This window comes from Solanum lycopersicum, chromosome 1 (genome assembly GCF_036512215.1).
Source record: "Solanum lycopersicum chromosome 1, SLM_r2.1".
Taxonomy (NCBI): Eukaryota; Viridiplantae; Streptophyta; class Magnoliopsida; order Solanales; family Solanaceae; genus Solanum; species Solanum lycopersicum.
The window spans coordinates 77,778,820-77,794,622 of NC_090800.1; the positions used below are offsets into that span (position 1 = coordinate 77,778,820).

At 26.2% G+C, this 15,803-nt stretch overlaps 1 protein-coding gene across 2 annotated transcripts; it reads right to left on the reverse strand.

Annotated features, from left to right (window-relative positions):
• Positions 1 to 12,420: 12,420 nt before the first annotated feature.
• LOC101243929 (ADP,ATP carrier protein 1, mitochondrial) lies at positions 12,421 to 15,387 on the reverse strand. 2 transcript variants are annotated; one of them, XM_010326112.4, is made up of 4 exons: positions 15,251 to 15,387; positions 14,056 to 14,522; positions 13,595 to 13,966; positions 12,421 to 13,038 (listed from the first exon to the last, which is right to left on the reverse strand). In XM_010326112.4, the coding sequence occupies exons 2-4, from the start codon at positions 14,512 to 14,514 to the stop codon at positions 12,742 to 12,744; spliced, it is 1,128 nt and encodes a 375-aa protein (XP_010324414.1). In that variant the 5' UTR covers positions 14,515 to 14,522; positions 15,251 to 15,387; the 3' UTR covers positions 12,421 to 12,741. The 2 variants fall into 2 exon arrangements, with proteins under 2 accessions (XP_010324414.1, XP_004229620.1); XM_004229572.5 differs by having other exon boundaries at positions 15,165 to 15,353.
• Positions 15,388 to 15,803: the final 416 nt, after the last annotated feature.

The following is a 15,803-nucleotide window of genomic DNA, read 5'->3' on the forward strand; positions in this document are numbered from 1 at the left end:
TTTTATTTAACAAATCGTAAATAAAACACGAGATAGTTACTGCAATAGTAAAACTTTCACTTTCAGTCATAAAATTGCTTGTTCGGAGTATTAATTAATCTCATATCTTTAATAGGTCATAGAATAACCTGATATTTAACTTGGCTTTCAACTTAATCTATGTCATTCAACTTTGAATGTATATAACCATATAGACACACATCTTATAAAGCATAAAATATGTCAAATGTCACATAATACACAAAATTATTATAGCGAACATGATATAAAATAAATATGTTTATTTATTCAATATAAGACAATTTTAAATATCAAACTTGTGTATATTTAATATTGGAGGGCATCAGCGTGTGTGAAATAGTGTTCTCTTCGTAAAATTGAAGTATTTTGTGCCTATATAGTTTTAAAAAGGGTTAAATAATGTACTTAGTTGAATATCGAGTAAAAATTAGAGATTAATTCTTGTTAAATATATTTTTTCTTTCTTTTTTTTTTAAATAGTGTGTCATATTCTGAAAATTATAAATTTAGGAGGAGTTGGGTACGGTAAACATGTCTGTTCTCGTGATGTATTTATTGAAGTGTGAGAATGGATTTCATATTTATATAAACGTTTCGGTTTTTGTATGGTCAACAATCAACATTATCTCTTTTTTCTTTCTCAATATTTACTTGTATTTGTTTTAAACTTATATATTTAGATAAATACAATATCCTTCACCAATTCTATATTTGGAATTAAGAATAATAATAATGTTATTAAGAACCATTATCCAGTGATATATAAGTTATACTACGCTTGTTACGAATATTTGATTCATGAGATGAAATATAATTTAATTGATATTCTATTAAATAATATAATAAAATCTATGTAAATAATTTTATTAAATGTTGAATTAAACAGTTAAGATCAAACAATACGGCAATAAAATTTTAAAAAAATCATAATTTAAAAAAAAATTGAATTAAATTTTTTAATAAATAAATTGATGACATGACAGAATTATAATTGTCCACATCATCAATTTTTTTAAAAAAAATAATTCAATTTCTTTTCAGAATTATGATTGTCTTTTATTTAAAAAATTGATGATGTGACCAAATTATAATTGGTCACGTGTCAAAAATGGTTTTGCAAAACCACCGTTAAAAATTAATGGCATGAATGAGCTTTTTATTTAACGGTAATGACATAAATTAGTCAATCTTTTAACTGATGGCATAAATGAGCCTTTTATGAAAGTTCGATGACATATTTAAGCCTTTTCCCAAATAAAAATAATAGTATATCCCAAGCGCTTGCATCTAATGGTATGAAATCATTGCTACTTTTTGATAGTTATATTTTTGTACGAAAATGATGTTTGGGCCAATTTTCATACACATCGATTCATTTAAGGGGAACTTACATAGCTATACTATAATAAAAAAATATTTACCATTTATAGTAATGACATTTTTCTTCACTTTATCACATTTAATTCATTTATAATACAAGTTTGCTACATATTACAAAGAACAATTTATTATTCACATGTAATAAAAATTTAAATAATAGATGATACATTTATCACACATTTTAATACACTAAAAATACAATGTGTCAAATTTTTACCAAACAAACATAATATATTTCAAAAAATAATTATAAGATATATATATATATATATTGCATACATGATTCACTTTTAATACATATTACAGATTTAACAAAATATTGCTAGAAATGATAATAAATTAATTGATCTCCTCCCATTAGCAATAGATATCGAATAATTTTGTTCATCAAGACTAGTTATAAAAAAAATTAAAAGAATCACCTAACAATTTTTTTTATCTCCGCATAAATTTAAACTTAAAATATTGTAATTCTCAACCACTTAATTAATCACTATATCACGCCTTTAAATACTCAATAGATCAATTTGCTGTTATTAGCCTGGTTAGAGAAGGTTTTCAGGAAGAACTTGTTAACTACGAAATTAGAGACATGCGCTAATTAATGAATCAACGAAAAAAAAATTCTCTTTCTTACTCTCAGTAATGATTAATGACAATTATGTGAATCGAAAAATCTTTTTTGAAATTGAGAAGTGCTAAATGGTCAGAATATGATCAGAATAGTGAAAAAGATTATTATAGTTTTTTTCTCCAAAATAAAATTAAGTTTTTGATATTTTCAAAATAGTATGAGCATTAATTATTTTGATAAGATTAATTTTCCGAATTCCATGCTTTATCACTTCTTCAATTCTTTTTCTTTTTGTCATTTTACTTCTCCTTCTTGACTTTTTTTTACTTTTCTTATAAAAAATTTAAAATATGGTGAAAATAAATAATTATATTTAAACACTTAAATTGGTTAAATTCATCCCATGAATGAAATAATAAAAGTATTTATTTTATGTATTTATTGGAACTTCACAAAATTCTATATGTTTTGATCATAAATAAGGTGTTTTGAGTTTTGCCTGACTTTTATTAAAATATTTTTCAAATTATACTTACAAAATTATTTAAATATGCATTTTAAATTTATTTCAACGCAACTTAATAAATTTATTTAGTTAGAACTCATATTAATATTAATAAATAAGTAATAGTTCACATATTATCAAGTCAACATAATACAAGGGTGCTATCACATATTCAATATAATTGTTGTTAAATAGGATCGACACTGGTGAATATATGATTTTGATAATATTGTGATATTTGCATCTCTAAAGTGTTTTGAGTTTCGATTGTCGTTATTAATATAGTTTTAGATTATATGTTAAAATATTCAAATAAATAGCCTAAATTTATTTAAACATAATAATTTATAAAATTATATACATTGGATATTAATAACAAATATGAGTAATAATCTATAAGTTATCAAATTGACATAATATAGTACGGATACAAGACTATAAATAAAATTAACACATTATCCTTAGGGATTCTCAACAATATGCAATATAAGTAAAATAAATATAAAATTCTAAAATTTAAAATTAAATGATAATGATCAATACGATTTTTCACTAAGTAATTAACTGTTTATACATCGTGTGTATTTTCTTTTAGAAAAATAATATTATAATCTTGGGACTTAGATATTTTAAATAACTATTAATAATAATGCAATTTTCGTAGTGATGCCTTGAATTAAGAAAGTTATTTCTTTTTATATAATAGTCTTAATATCAAGGTTGACTACTCTCTTTTAAATATAATACTAACATTGATATATATAGAATAATCAAATAAGATATATAATATCATTTTATATTTCATTACTATACTACATTGTTTGTTTGATCTTCGTAATGATAATATTGTGCAGATTAAGTTGAATTATTACTAGGAAAAAAGATTTGAAATACTCCTTAATTTTGTGATATAGAGATGATACATATTCCATAAAGAAAAGGTCACATATACATTTATTGTTACATGAGCAAATTAAATAACTTATACATCCTCTTTTGACTAAAGAAGGTTATACTTTAGATTTTTAATTTATTTATTTTAGTTATTTAACCAAACAATAGTCACACAGAGGAAAATCAGATAGTTTTTTCACGATTTTATTTTTGAGTTTTTTAAATCAATGGATAATTTGGATCTAAATTATCTCCGTTGTGAATATATTGTTTATCATTATTTGAGTTTGTTGTTCATGTTTAATTTTTTGTTTTCATTATTTAGTGCAGTAAACATGGGAATTAAAAAGAAATAGTGAACGAAATAAAAATAATTTTTTTAAAAAAAAGTAAACTAAAATTAATCATTTTTTTTGCGATTACATTGAATTTTATTTTGTAGTTGCAAAAATGTTGATGCATCTACAATAGACTTTGAAGAAGATTAGTGAAAAATTAAGTTTTATCATCAATATAGTATATCAAAATTAGTCATGAAATTAAAGAAGATAAAAATAAATAAAAAGATAAAAATTCATGTATGAAGAAGATCAAATATAACTCAAAATATATCGAGAAGGCTCAAATATACCTTTTATATTTTTATTTTGTTAAAAAAATTTAATAAGTTTTTCACTTTCATCAGCGAAAAATGATCTTGGCTCTTCAAACGTACCTCAAAATGCTACGAGAAGGGTCAAACGTACCCTGTATAATTTTTATTTTATCAAAAAATAATTTTGAATCAATTTTTAACTTTCTTCGACTAAAAAAGATTTAGCTATATCACAGTATATATGTAACCATTGAAATAGATGTGAGCTACTTTCTTTTATGAAACAATATACTATCTCTAAATCATAAAGTTGAGAAATAAAGTTTATTATTATTATTATTATTATTAGTAGTAGTAGTAGTAGTAGTTTATAAATGACTGATATATATGACACTTTTGATTAATAATTTTACTTGTTAAGTTATTTTATGAGTTTTTAATTTGAATTGCTTGTGAGATAAATTTATGTTAAATTTAATATTGTTAGTGTTTATCTTGTCATTTAAATTTTAAATTTTATTTCTTAATTGTAAATTTCAAATTTGTGTTCTTTAAAATTTATATCGGAAAGTAAAGGAAAGAAAAGAAATTATTAAGACTATCATTTTGTAGTCTTTTAAAAGAAATTGAAATTAACATGTAATTATGAAGTTATGAGAATGTGGGAATAGCTAATCCCCATGCATTGGGAAATTTTTTATGTTTACAAAATAATTAATAAATTTAAACTTAAATAAAGATAAAAATGTCAAAAAGTAAACTTGTTTACTTAATGAATGCACCATTCTCGTCATGGCCAAATTTTTCTGGTCAAAAGGATTTTTCCTTTGAAATTTTATTAGTTAAAATCTAAAGGTGTAGAGGTTTACTTTCAACATGAAAAAAATGAAGTTGAGTAGGCGTTTGTCATGTTGTATTATATTATGATATGGAATTTTAAAATAAAATTAGTGTTTGGATATGTGATTTTACGTTAATTTCATGTGACTTCGTATTCTCAAAAAAAGTAATTTCATATAATGATTTGAGATACCAAATTTCTTATAAAAATTGCTTCACAAGTTTATATTTTGTTAAAAGAACCTCACATTTATATCTATTAACCATTTATTTTATATGTAAATAAAATTTATAGACACATAATTATTTTTTAAATTTATTATTCTCACCAACATAAATTTTATTTTGCACATCGATATATAGTCACTTCAACTCACACCAACCGATTGTTGAGTAATAAATTTATTCTCTTCATTTACTTCAACACCTAATTTATTACTTCTACCATTTTGAATTTATTACAACTGGTTTATTTTCTCGATCACATAATCGAAAAATGCAAGTTCAATATGAGGAAATTATTCGTACTATGTGGGATAATTATATTAAAGACAACTATACTACAATTATATTCAAATTTTTTATTCAATAAAGTTATATGAAACAGTTATTTAAGTGGAGAACAAATAGCTTGTAATAAATTATTATGCGATTTCATAATTTTTCGTTTATTTGGTATGATTGAATTTTTTTTTGAAGCTATTTAATAGTTTTACAACTTATGAGATTCGTATGTTTATGAAAAAAATACACTACACAAAAATTTGATATCGCATGTTCAAACAAAACTTTAATTTCATCTCATAATTCCACATTATGATATCATATTAAATGGCTAAACGGGCCCTAAGTGAATCTATAAAATAATTCTTCAGTTTATTTTTACTCGTCATGTTTTGACTTGGTATATTAACTTTTAAGAAAATAATTATTGATATAGAAATTTCACCAAACTATCCCCATTAAATGATGTTTAGTATCAAATTTTGAAAAATGATTTGAAGAGAGAATATTTAATGTTGACGGTAAACATGTATAACAATATTTTTATTTTATTTTTTATATGTCAAAAATAATAAATAAAAATAAAAATCTATTTTTTAAAGAAAAAGACAAGTAAAAATGACTGGAATATTAAAATTTGAAGTAACAGTATAAAATTTTAATGGAGGCAAGCAGACATGGTATTAATTTTAAAACCTTCAGAAAGAGGATGGCTAAGATACTCATTAAGTATAAATGTAGTTAGTTAATTAGTTAAACTTGATTTACATTAGTTAGTTAGTCGGTTAATAATACTTAAATTTGTGGTGCTTAATTTAACTAGACTAAAATTAACAGCTAATTGGTCATTTCAATTAGAGCTAGATGTCCACTTGTGTCATTTTAGGATATGGTGAGTTTATCGAGAAAATAATCCTCTCAATTCAAAAATAAAAAAATTTCAAATCTTATAAATTATGATAACAGTAGATTAATATTAAATTGTAATACAATCAATTTTGAATTCTCTTATTGTTTCTCTGGATTGAATCATACTTCTTTTGATTTATCTTTCATCTTTTTTCTAAATTTTCTGAGGCAAAGGTTAAAAACGTTAATTTTTTTGAGTATAAATGAAAAAAAAAAAGAAATACAACTTGAAGTTAAAAACACAAAAAATTCATGTAGTATAAAATGATACTAACATGAGTTTTGTGGTGTATAAATCGGTTTGTTTCATCTTTAATTATAGGTCTTAGATTTTGAACTCTGTGTATGGAGAAAATTATGTTAATAGCGTCATTTTTAAATAAGTCTTGCAATACGGAATTCAAATTTAATGAAAGCTTCAATATGTGCTTTCATCCCCCTAAAAAAATATATATTACTCTCTCCTTTTAAAAAAGAATAACCTCATTTTTTTTAAGTCTGTTTCAAAACAAATAACCTTTTTCCTTTTTTAATAATAATTTATTTCAACTTTTTACTTGACATGTTTAAGGTCACAAAATTAAAAAATAATTTTATATATTTCACATAACTTTTTAATTTAAAATTATATTTTATTTTATTTTTTTAAATTTCATGTCAAATCAAAATATGTTATTTTTTCGAGAAAAGTATAATATAATATGATGCAAGTGGATTTGTTAATTTTAAAACCTTCCTAAAAGGTAGGTGTACATCCTCTAAACCAATCCAAATGAAGATGCTAAAAGTTTGGTCTGCTTTTATAGGTTGGTCCATCTTTGATCCAATGTAAAGGGGCTTACCTCTTATCTTGATTTGTGTAGCAAACCATTAATAAACTTCTAGATACACTCTTATAGTAAGAAGAAAAAAAAATACAAAAATGATCCTTTATTATTATGATATACATCTAATTATATTATTATTATTATTATTATTATTATTACATGGAGTGTGGATGCTATTTGATAAGAGTTTTTACATTTTAGCCTCAAACCATGAAGACTTGGGAAACTAGCCCTTCAAACCTCTAAAAGCTTCTCTCATGAATATTTTTGAGTATTTATAATTTTTAAAAAATAAATTGCTAAAAAAAAAGGATACTTTCTTTCTCTGTAAATATTTAATAAAATTTGTTAGATATTTTATGGGAACTTTATGCCAGACAATTTATTTGTATGATCCATTTCGATTCATCTTTCTCTTGCTCATTTCAATTTATTCGTATAACTATAATTTGATAAAATATTTTTAAATTTTACCATCGTTAAAATATTTAAATATCACACGTAAAAAGTTTGGATCAAAAATTTCATTTTTTTAAAAAATGAGATTTTTTTAAATTTAAAAATAAACTAAAACAAAATCAAGTAAAACGAAAAAAAAAAAGAGAGTAAAGATTAGATGAATAGGATAACAGGGAAGGATCAATCAGAGTTGTGATAAAGTGATAAGTATTTTTTTATTTTTAATCAAGAGTTCTCTACTCCGAGTCACCTTGAATTCATAGTCACCTCTGTTAAGGTGTATTTAATTGTACTTTAATGTAAATATCAGATATTAATTGAGCTTTAATATAAATATCAAATATTAATATAAATATCAAAATACTAAATAACAAATAATATCAAATATTAATTAATTTCTAATATGAAAAAAAAAAAAAGGGATGTGGAAGGCATGTGTTTGGGAAGGAAAAAAGGCGTTTAAAAAGGCGGTAAGAAAGGTAGGAAGCCGAATTCCGAGAAGCGTGTCTGCCGTACAGCTGTACCTAACTCTGTATTATCACTACAAAAATCCTATTTGTTTCCTCTATGCTCCCCTATTCCCAAACCACTATAATATGTAAGTATATATTTTTAGTTTAAGATTATAAAATTTAAATGTCTTATTTATTTTCTTAAATTATGTGTAAAGTAAAAAAAAATAGACAAGCAAATTGAAACGGTTATTCTCAATTATAAAGTAATAATATAATATTAGTTAAAAAAATAAGTAATTAAATAATAAAATTGTAAATAATTCACGAAATGTGTCATTCACAAGCGCGTGGATAAAAGGTGCACATTTCAAGTCACGAAAATATTAATCAAAAGTTCCAAATTTAAGTCATAAAAATAAAAACATGACTAATAATTTTTTTAAATGATGCAAATTTAATTATTTAAATTCTCATATATATATACATATCGAAATCAAATGAGAAATTAAAAAACGTATTGTATCGTTTTTATTTTCCCTTTAAATATTTATTAAATTTCTTAAAACTTTAATTTTACGAGTTAGAATTATTTTACAATTTTGAAATGGCTAAGGGACCACAACAATTTTTTTTAAAAAAAATAAATAAATGAAGAGGTTGTGGTCCTTCTAAGTGGTTCAATGTCCTGTTCGATACTATTATATTTTTAATTGAATTGATAATTTAGATATTTAACTGTTATTCACATTTCAGAGTGAAAAGAATAGTGGTAAAATAATTTTATTCTATTTTATTTTATTTTTAAACCAAATCATATCTTACAAAAATTTATTTAAATATTTAACACTAGCTTCAAATCTACAAAAAGCAAAGTATTATACTCACATTTTCAACTTCAAATTGAAACAAAAATTTTGAAGCTGAAAAATTGATCTGCAGAGTATTTAAAGTGAAATAATATATATTTTTTCTTACAAAATTTTATAATACTTTTCAAATGATGGCCGAACAAAAGTTGACAATGAATTGGATTTAGTGAAAAGGTTGAAATCTTTTGAATGTAAATTATTATTTCACTTGAAAATTCTCCCCAAACCTGTTCTACTTTTTTTTTTAATTATTTCTTTTTAAGTTCAAAGTTCTTTAAAAAAAAAATTTAAGAAAATTCATAATATCTGTCTTTTGAATGAACACTCTAAGGTAAGCATTATTCACTTTGCAATATTCTATTTAAGTGTTGATCACTCCCATATTGATTGTTTTAAAGCAATTTTTACCTCATGAGTTAGGATGGAATTATGTTTAATATTTTATTTTTAATTATTATATCAAGGTAGACTTGTCTTGATTTATTATTTGTTCGATATTATTTTTATCTTCCACACTCAAAATGCCCTAATATGGACGTGTGACAAGACTAAAATAAGTCTACATCTTAGTATAAAGTGGTCTTTTTATATGATTTTGGATAACTCTTTATCTTATAAAATAACTTTTGGAATTAAATAAGATCAAATATCTATTTCTTTATCATGTTATCATAGCTATTACCATCTCAATTTATTATTTATTTGACTTTAAACTTTTATTTTATATTATTCACGCTTCAGATATCTAATCTTTACGTATAAAAAAGCGTTGAGTCCCACATTCTTTTCCTCGTACTAAAAATGTTGGAACAAATTAGGGTGTTACAAAGAGTATTAAGTGTACTTATTGCCCAATTCTGGTCATTGTAACTTTTGTGTGAGAAATGAAGCAAAATCCAAAAGTGAATGAAAACCAAGGAAGATTTTATAATTTTGGGGAACAAATATAGAGAAACATGGACCACACAATCCTTTGTCTTCAAGCAACGAATTTGATCAATCTTTTGACCAATTAGTGAACACGTTCTTTCTCCTCGCCTTGTACTCGTTTCGTCTCAAAATAAGTGTTTTTCTAAAAAAAAATTTAAAATATTTGTCATTTTATAAAACAAGTATTTATCTACTTCTTCACCATTTTCTTAATAATATTCAATTTTCAAAATACATAATAGTTTAGTAAATTACAAATTATTTTATTAATTGACACTTTTTTTTGAAATAAAAGAGAAATAAAAACTACTTCCTCTATACATTAAAGGTGATTTTTTTTTTTTAATATAATATGTTCCCAAAAAAAAAGTTGGTCAACAAATCAACTAAAGACTTCATATGAGTACTTATTTTTATAGGAAAAAGAAGTTGAATTATCTAGGGAAAAGAAATGATTAGATTGTATGATTTATTTAAATTTAATAAATTTGAAAAAGGGAAAGGATAAGATAAGAGTATTGATTATATTCATATTCCGGTTGTGGACAATAATCATCTTTATACTTTTTTGTAACTTTACATGATTAAGCTAATCATACCTATGTTCACATTTGTGTGCTAATAAATGGACAATTAGTAAACAAAATATCGTCAAATTTTATTTAATAAGAAAAGAGATATTCTTGATTATGATATGAGAATTATGTTATCTATAGTTAGGATTTTATTGTTATTTCATTCCCCTTTTTCTGCTCCCTTTTTTTCGCTTTTTTTTTTATTTATATATATATAAATACAAACTATTAGCGTCAATTATATAAATTCTATTCATTGTTACAAACATAACTACTCATGTATTCACACATACAATATTGATACAAATGATGAAAATTAATTATATAAATACAAATGTTGAACGTAATATAATATTAATATAATTGTATTAGTGAATAATGTCAATTATATTCGTTCATACAATTGATACAACATTGGTACATATTATTATAACAATTAATTATACAAATACAGTTCTGTACTAGATATTATTCATACAATTGTATATGTTGATACAATTTATTTATTGTTACAAATTATATTATTTAATACTATTATATTTATTAATACATGTATATATTGATTATACATATGCAATTATGTAGCAGATATACAAATAAAATTGTTGCTATATATATATACTAGTTTCATATATACTATTATCCAACAAATATAAATCTCCTCTCTCTGCCCTCTTTCTTTCTCGCTCGTCTCTCTCATTACAATAACATGTAGTTATGAATCATAATGAAACTATAGCTATTTTACCTCGTATATTTAAAGTTTTTGCTAATTTTGAAGGTTCCTTTAAAATTAGGGATAATTTTATGGAATGACAAACTAATAATATAAAATAATATAGTAGCTACCGTTTGATTTATTTGTGTTCCATGGCAAACTGTTTGTCAGTCCCTCTCTTCCTCATATTCTCGCTCACCTCTCTTGCTTTATACAATAGAATTGTATAAATTATGTTTCTAATTGTATAAAGCGAGAGAAAATTGTATATACACATGCAAATACATATATTTTTGTCCTATACACTTGTAATTATGCAATAAAAGAACTCCCCTACCCAAGTCTCTTTTGTCTTTCTCTCTTTCTCGTTTTATACAAAATTTAAATTGTATATCATTTCTCTCTTTCTCATTTTATACAATTCGATTTAATTGTATATTCCCTGCCCAAGACTCTTTTGTCTTTCTCTCTTTCTCATTTTTATACATATTCAAAATGTATATAATCGTCCTATACACTTATAATTATATAATTTGTTTCATACAATTCTCTGCCCAAGTTTCTTTTCTCGTTTTATATATTTCGTTTTATACAATTTGCTTCAATTGTATATGTATAGCGAATTATACATATATATGTTTGCTAGCGCAATTATGCAAACTTTGCTATAGTATACAAATATAATTTTATGTTTTATGTATGTGAAAGTTTCCCTTAAAATTAACGTCAAAAAACAATTTCTGAATACACTTTTTAAACTTCAACTTCGAAAACTAATCTTTTTTCCCCAGCTTCAGCCTAGTATGGTCCAAATGGCTACTTCAAAGATGGGCCTTCTTTTCGGCCCAACTACAACCATAGGGACAAAGCCCATTAACTGATATAATCAGCAACCATCTTTTACTTTGGTGTTTTTTTTTAGGAAAAATTACACAAATTCACAATAAAGATATCATAATATTTCTAAAATTCTCTATCATTTTAAAAGAATTACAAAAATCCTCTCTTGGATATATTTCTATCCCCTCTCAGATGCATCACTATCTCCTCTTGGATACATCACAATCAAGAAATGTATCCGAAAGCAATGTAAAATCCAAGATTTTTATAATAGAGAAAATTCCAAGACAAGATATAATTAACTTCCAAATGTACGAGACTTATGTATCTTATATTCAATTTTATTTAGACAAACTTTGATGTAAGCTTTTCAATAATTAATTTACAAACTTTGATGTAAGCTTTTCAATAATTAATTTATCAGGTCTACCTGTTTACTCTGGAAAACATTTTGCCAAAACATTCTATGCATTTTGGTTTTAGTATCACTTTGATTCACATGACAATTGGAAGCACCAAGAAAAATACACAAAATAATCAAATGATTTAACATAGAATGCACTAAACTACATTATTGAGTTGGCTGGATAATCTATTTAAAAAATTGCCCCATAAAGTGGGGAAAAGAAAGTAGAACTTTTATGCAAGATGACTAACAAAATTGGGCATTGTACAATGCCTTAATTTTTGGGAACCTGAAACTAAACTAGCAACTGAACTGAACTGAACTGAAGCAGCAGCAGCTGCAATATGAATCACATCTCCGGTTTTTGAATTCGAAATTCAAGTTAGAATATTCGGATTAATGTTAGGTAGAGAGATGGCAAACATGATTGCTGATCAAGCTTAAGCGCCACCAGAACCATACTTCTTTCCGAGTACAAGTAATTGGAGTTTGTCGTAGCCAGAGAGGACACCAGCACCAGCGATAGCACGAAGAATGTTTGCACCAGCACCCTTGAAAAGGGACTTTGGACCCTCATTCTTCAAGATTTGAGTAAATGCATCCATTGAACTTTTGTATTTCACTGCTTCACCAGATGTCATCATCATTCTTCTACGAACAGTGTCAATCGGATAGGATGCTAGTCCAGCACCGTTTGTTATTAACCAACCTAGTGCAAAGCTAGCAAAGAAGCTATCCTGAAACCAATAAACAACAAGACAAATAATTTATCACAGCAAACATGTGTATGCAGATGCTTCTTTCATGTTTTTAATACTGATGGGAACCATTTAATAGCCTTGTTCGTGAATATACACATAATAGGGCTTCGATAAGCCCTGGATGTTAGGGTAGATGGATTGCTTAACCAAGACTATATCAACCTGAGCTTTATAAGTTCAGCCACTACACAAGCCGCTAGTGGAGAAAACTCTCGAGCTTCCCTTCATTCATTATTAAGCTCGGCTTTACTTTCTCGAAGAATCCTGTATCCATGGACATAAGGCTTGGCAGACCTTCCCTTTCTGCCGGACCCAAACAAGTATGGATTTGCCATGACATTTGAATACTTTTCACGTAGACTAGAAATGCTCAATGACAATTTCCAAATGAATCGATACTCAACAGTATTGAAGGCATATGTTTTAGACATCCAGTATCAAATTTAAACAATAAGATCATCACGGACAGGATCACTAGAGTTTGCACAAAACAGAATTTGACAATGTCTAGTTAGTACAGACGCAGCATTACCTGTAGCGAACCAGTGAGGACAACCGGCTTCAAAGAATCATATAAACCAAAGTAGAGACCGCGGTACACAATGATTCCAACACATGAGATATTGAATCCACGGTAAAGTCCAGCAACTCCATCAGATGCTAATGTCTTCTTGTAAACATCAACCATACCATTGAACTGTCGATCTCCTCCTCCTTTTGCAGCCTTAGCATCATTAGCTAGCCTCGTTCGGGCATAGTCAAGAGAATAGACAAAAAAAAGGGAAGATGCACCAGCTGCACCTCCTGATGCAAGATTACCAGCAAACCATTTCCAGTAACCGTCTCTGTCCTTTTTGAAGTTAAAAAGCCTCTTGAAGTAATCCTTAAACGCAAAATTCAAGGCCTGCACAAAAAAGTGAAAGAGATAAAATATATAGCACGAGATCAACGAAATGAACAAGGGATCTAAATTGTCTTGAGAAAGTAACGAACCTGAGTTGGGAAATAACGAATAACGTTTGCTGTGTTGCCTCTCCACAAAGACATAACTCCTTCCTCCTTCATTGTTCTGCTAAAACATTCAGCTATGCCGCCGTATGGTTTAGATAACCTCCCAGCCTTGATCATCTCATCCTGATTTTGGATCAGGAGTTTGACACGCTCAATTGGAGCAGCTGCTGTCTTTGAAACAGCTGCTGAGACACCACCCATAAGAAAATCAATTGCAAAGCTGGTAAAGCCTTTCTCTGAAGGAGCTTGGACGAAAACTGGCGATGAGTAAGATGAAACCACGGGCATCCCTTCACATCTATGCAACCAGGGCTTAGTCTGACTTCCATATTTATATTGCCTTTGGTATGCCATAAAATCTCGATTTTGCGTAGATCTACCAAGGAAGTTTCCAGCTGCCTTGTGAGTAACAGAGGGGTATTGCGGCTGATCCATCGTCATCTCTGTCTCTATACATCAAGAAATGCAAACATGTAAATGAAATAGATTTTTCTTATAATTACTAGACATGTATAAATGACTATTTCTCCATAACTTTTTTTTTTGGTTTCTCATCCCAGACAGCGCACTACTGGACCCATTCAGGTGTGGTGCTCCCAACAGAATTTTCCCCATATCTAGGGCTCAAACCCGAGAACTCTGATAACTAGATGAAGCACTCCCATCAGTGCATCACAATCTATATGTCCATAATTATAGATGAATCCTCAGTAACCATATTTCTCCATTTGAATTAAAACAAAAATTAATAAAAAAGATGATATGAATCATGACGAATGCACCATAATTTATTCAGGCTTATGCTCAAAACTGATTATAGTAACGATATCAGTGTGAGAGTGTCTAGAAAACGAATCTAGGTTCTATTTTAGTTTCACAAGCCAAATTCAACAAATTATTAAACCGAGAGTCTATCAAAAACTATCTGTCTAACAATATATCCTCCACTAGTGGGTTACACTAGTATCTAGTAAATATACAATTGTTCAAATGCTAAATATCATGTCAAAGTGATCTTATATACATTTTTCCAAATAAATATCACATAAAAAGAAACAAATTTTCATCTAAAAAACTTAAACAAATCCTACCTTTTTCACTCTTTGAAGAATGTAAATACAAGTTTAATTTGTTTTTGTTTTTTTGAAGAGAAAATAAAGAGAAGGTTAGTACTAACCTGATAAATGAGATTAAAGTATTTGGGAATTATGGGTTGCTTTTTAAGTAAGATATAGAGAAGAGAGAGTCTTTCTCTTGCCTCTAAGAGTGGAGTCAAAAGTGGAGATGATAGGTACAGAGATAATTAAGGCTTTTAACTATGACATTTCTAACTAAACTATTGTTGTGACTTTCTAATTTTCAACTAAAACTATTTTAATTTTTCTACATTTTTTCAATGCCACTTAATATTTTTAAATTTAAAATTTTTTTGTAAAAGAAATAAAACAAGAGTTTTAAGTTTTGCTTTTGGAACTTTTTTTTTTTGAGTGGCTTTAACATCTATTTTTAAAATTGAAAAAGACGGTAGTAAATTACATAAATCATCTATATATATATATATATATTATTTAAACAAATTTACTAGTATAGATATAAACATAAAATTAATAAAATAAACGAAATGATTTAAGACATATTTTTGTCTTATATTAGCATATTTCATGGTATTAAATTCTATGTATTTATTAATAATATCTCCATGTGGAGGTATTAGTAAAAAATTCTACAAT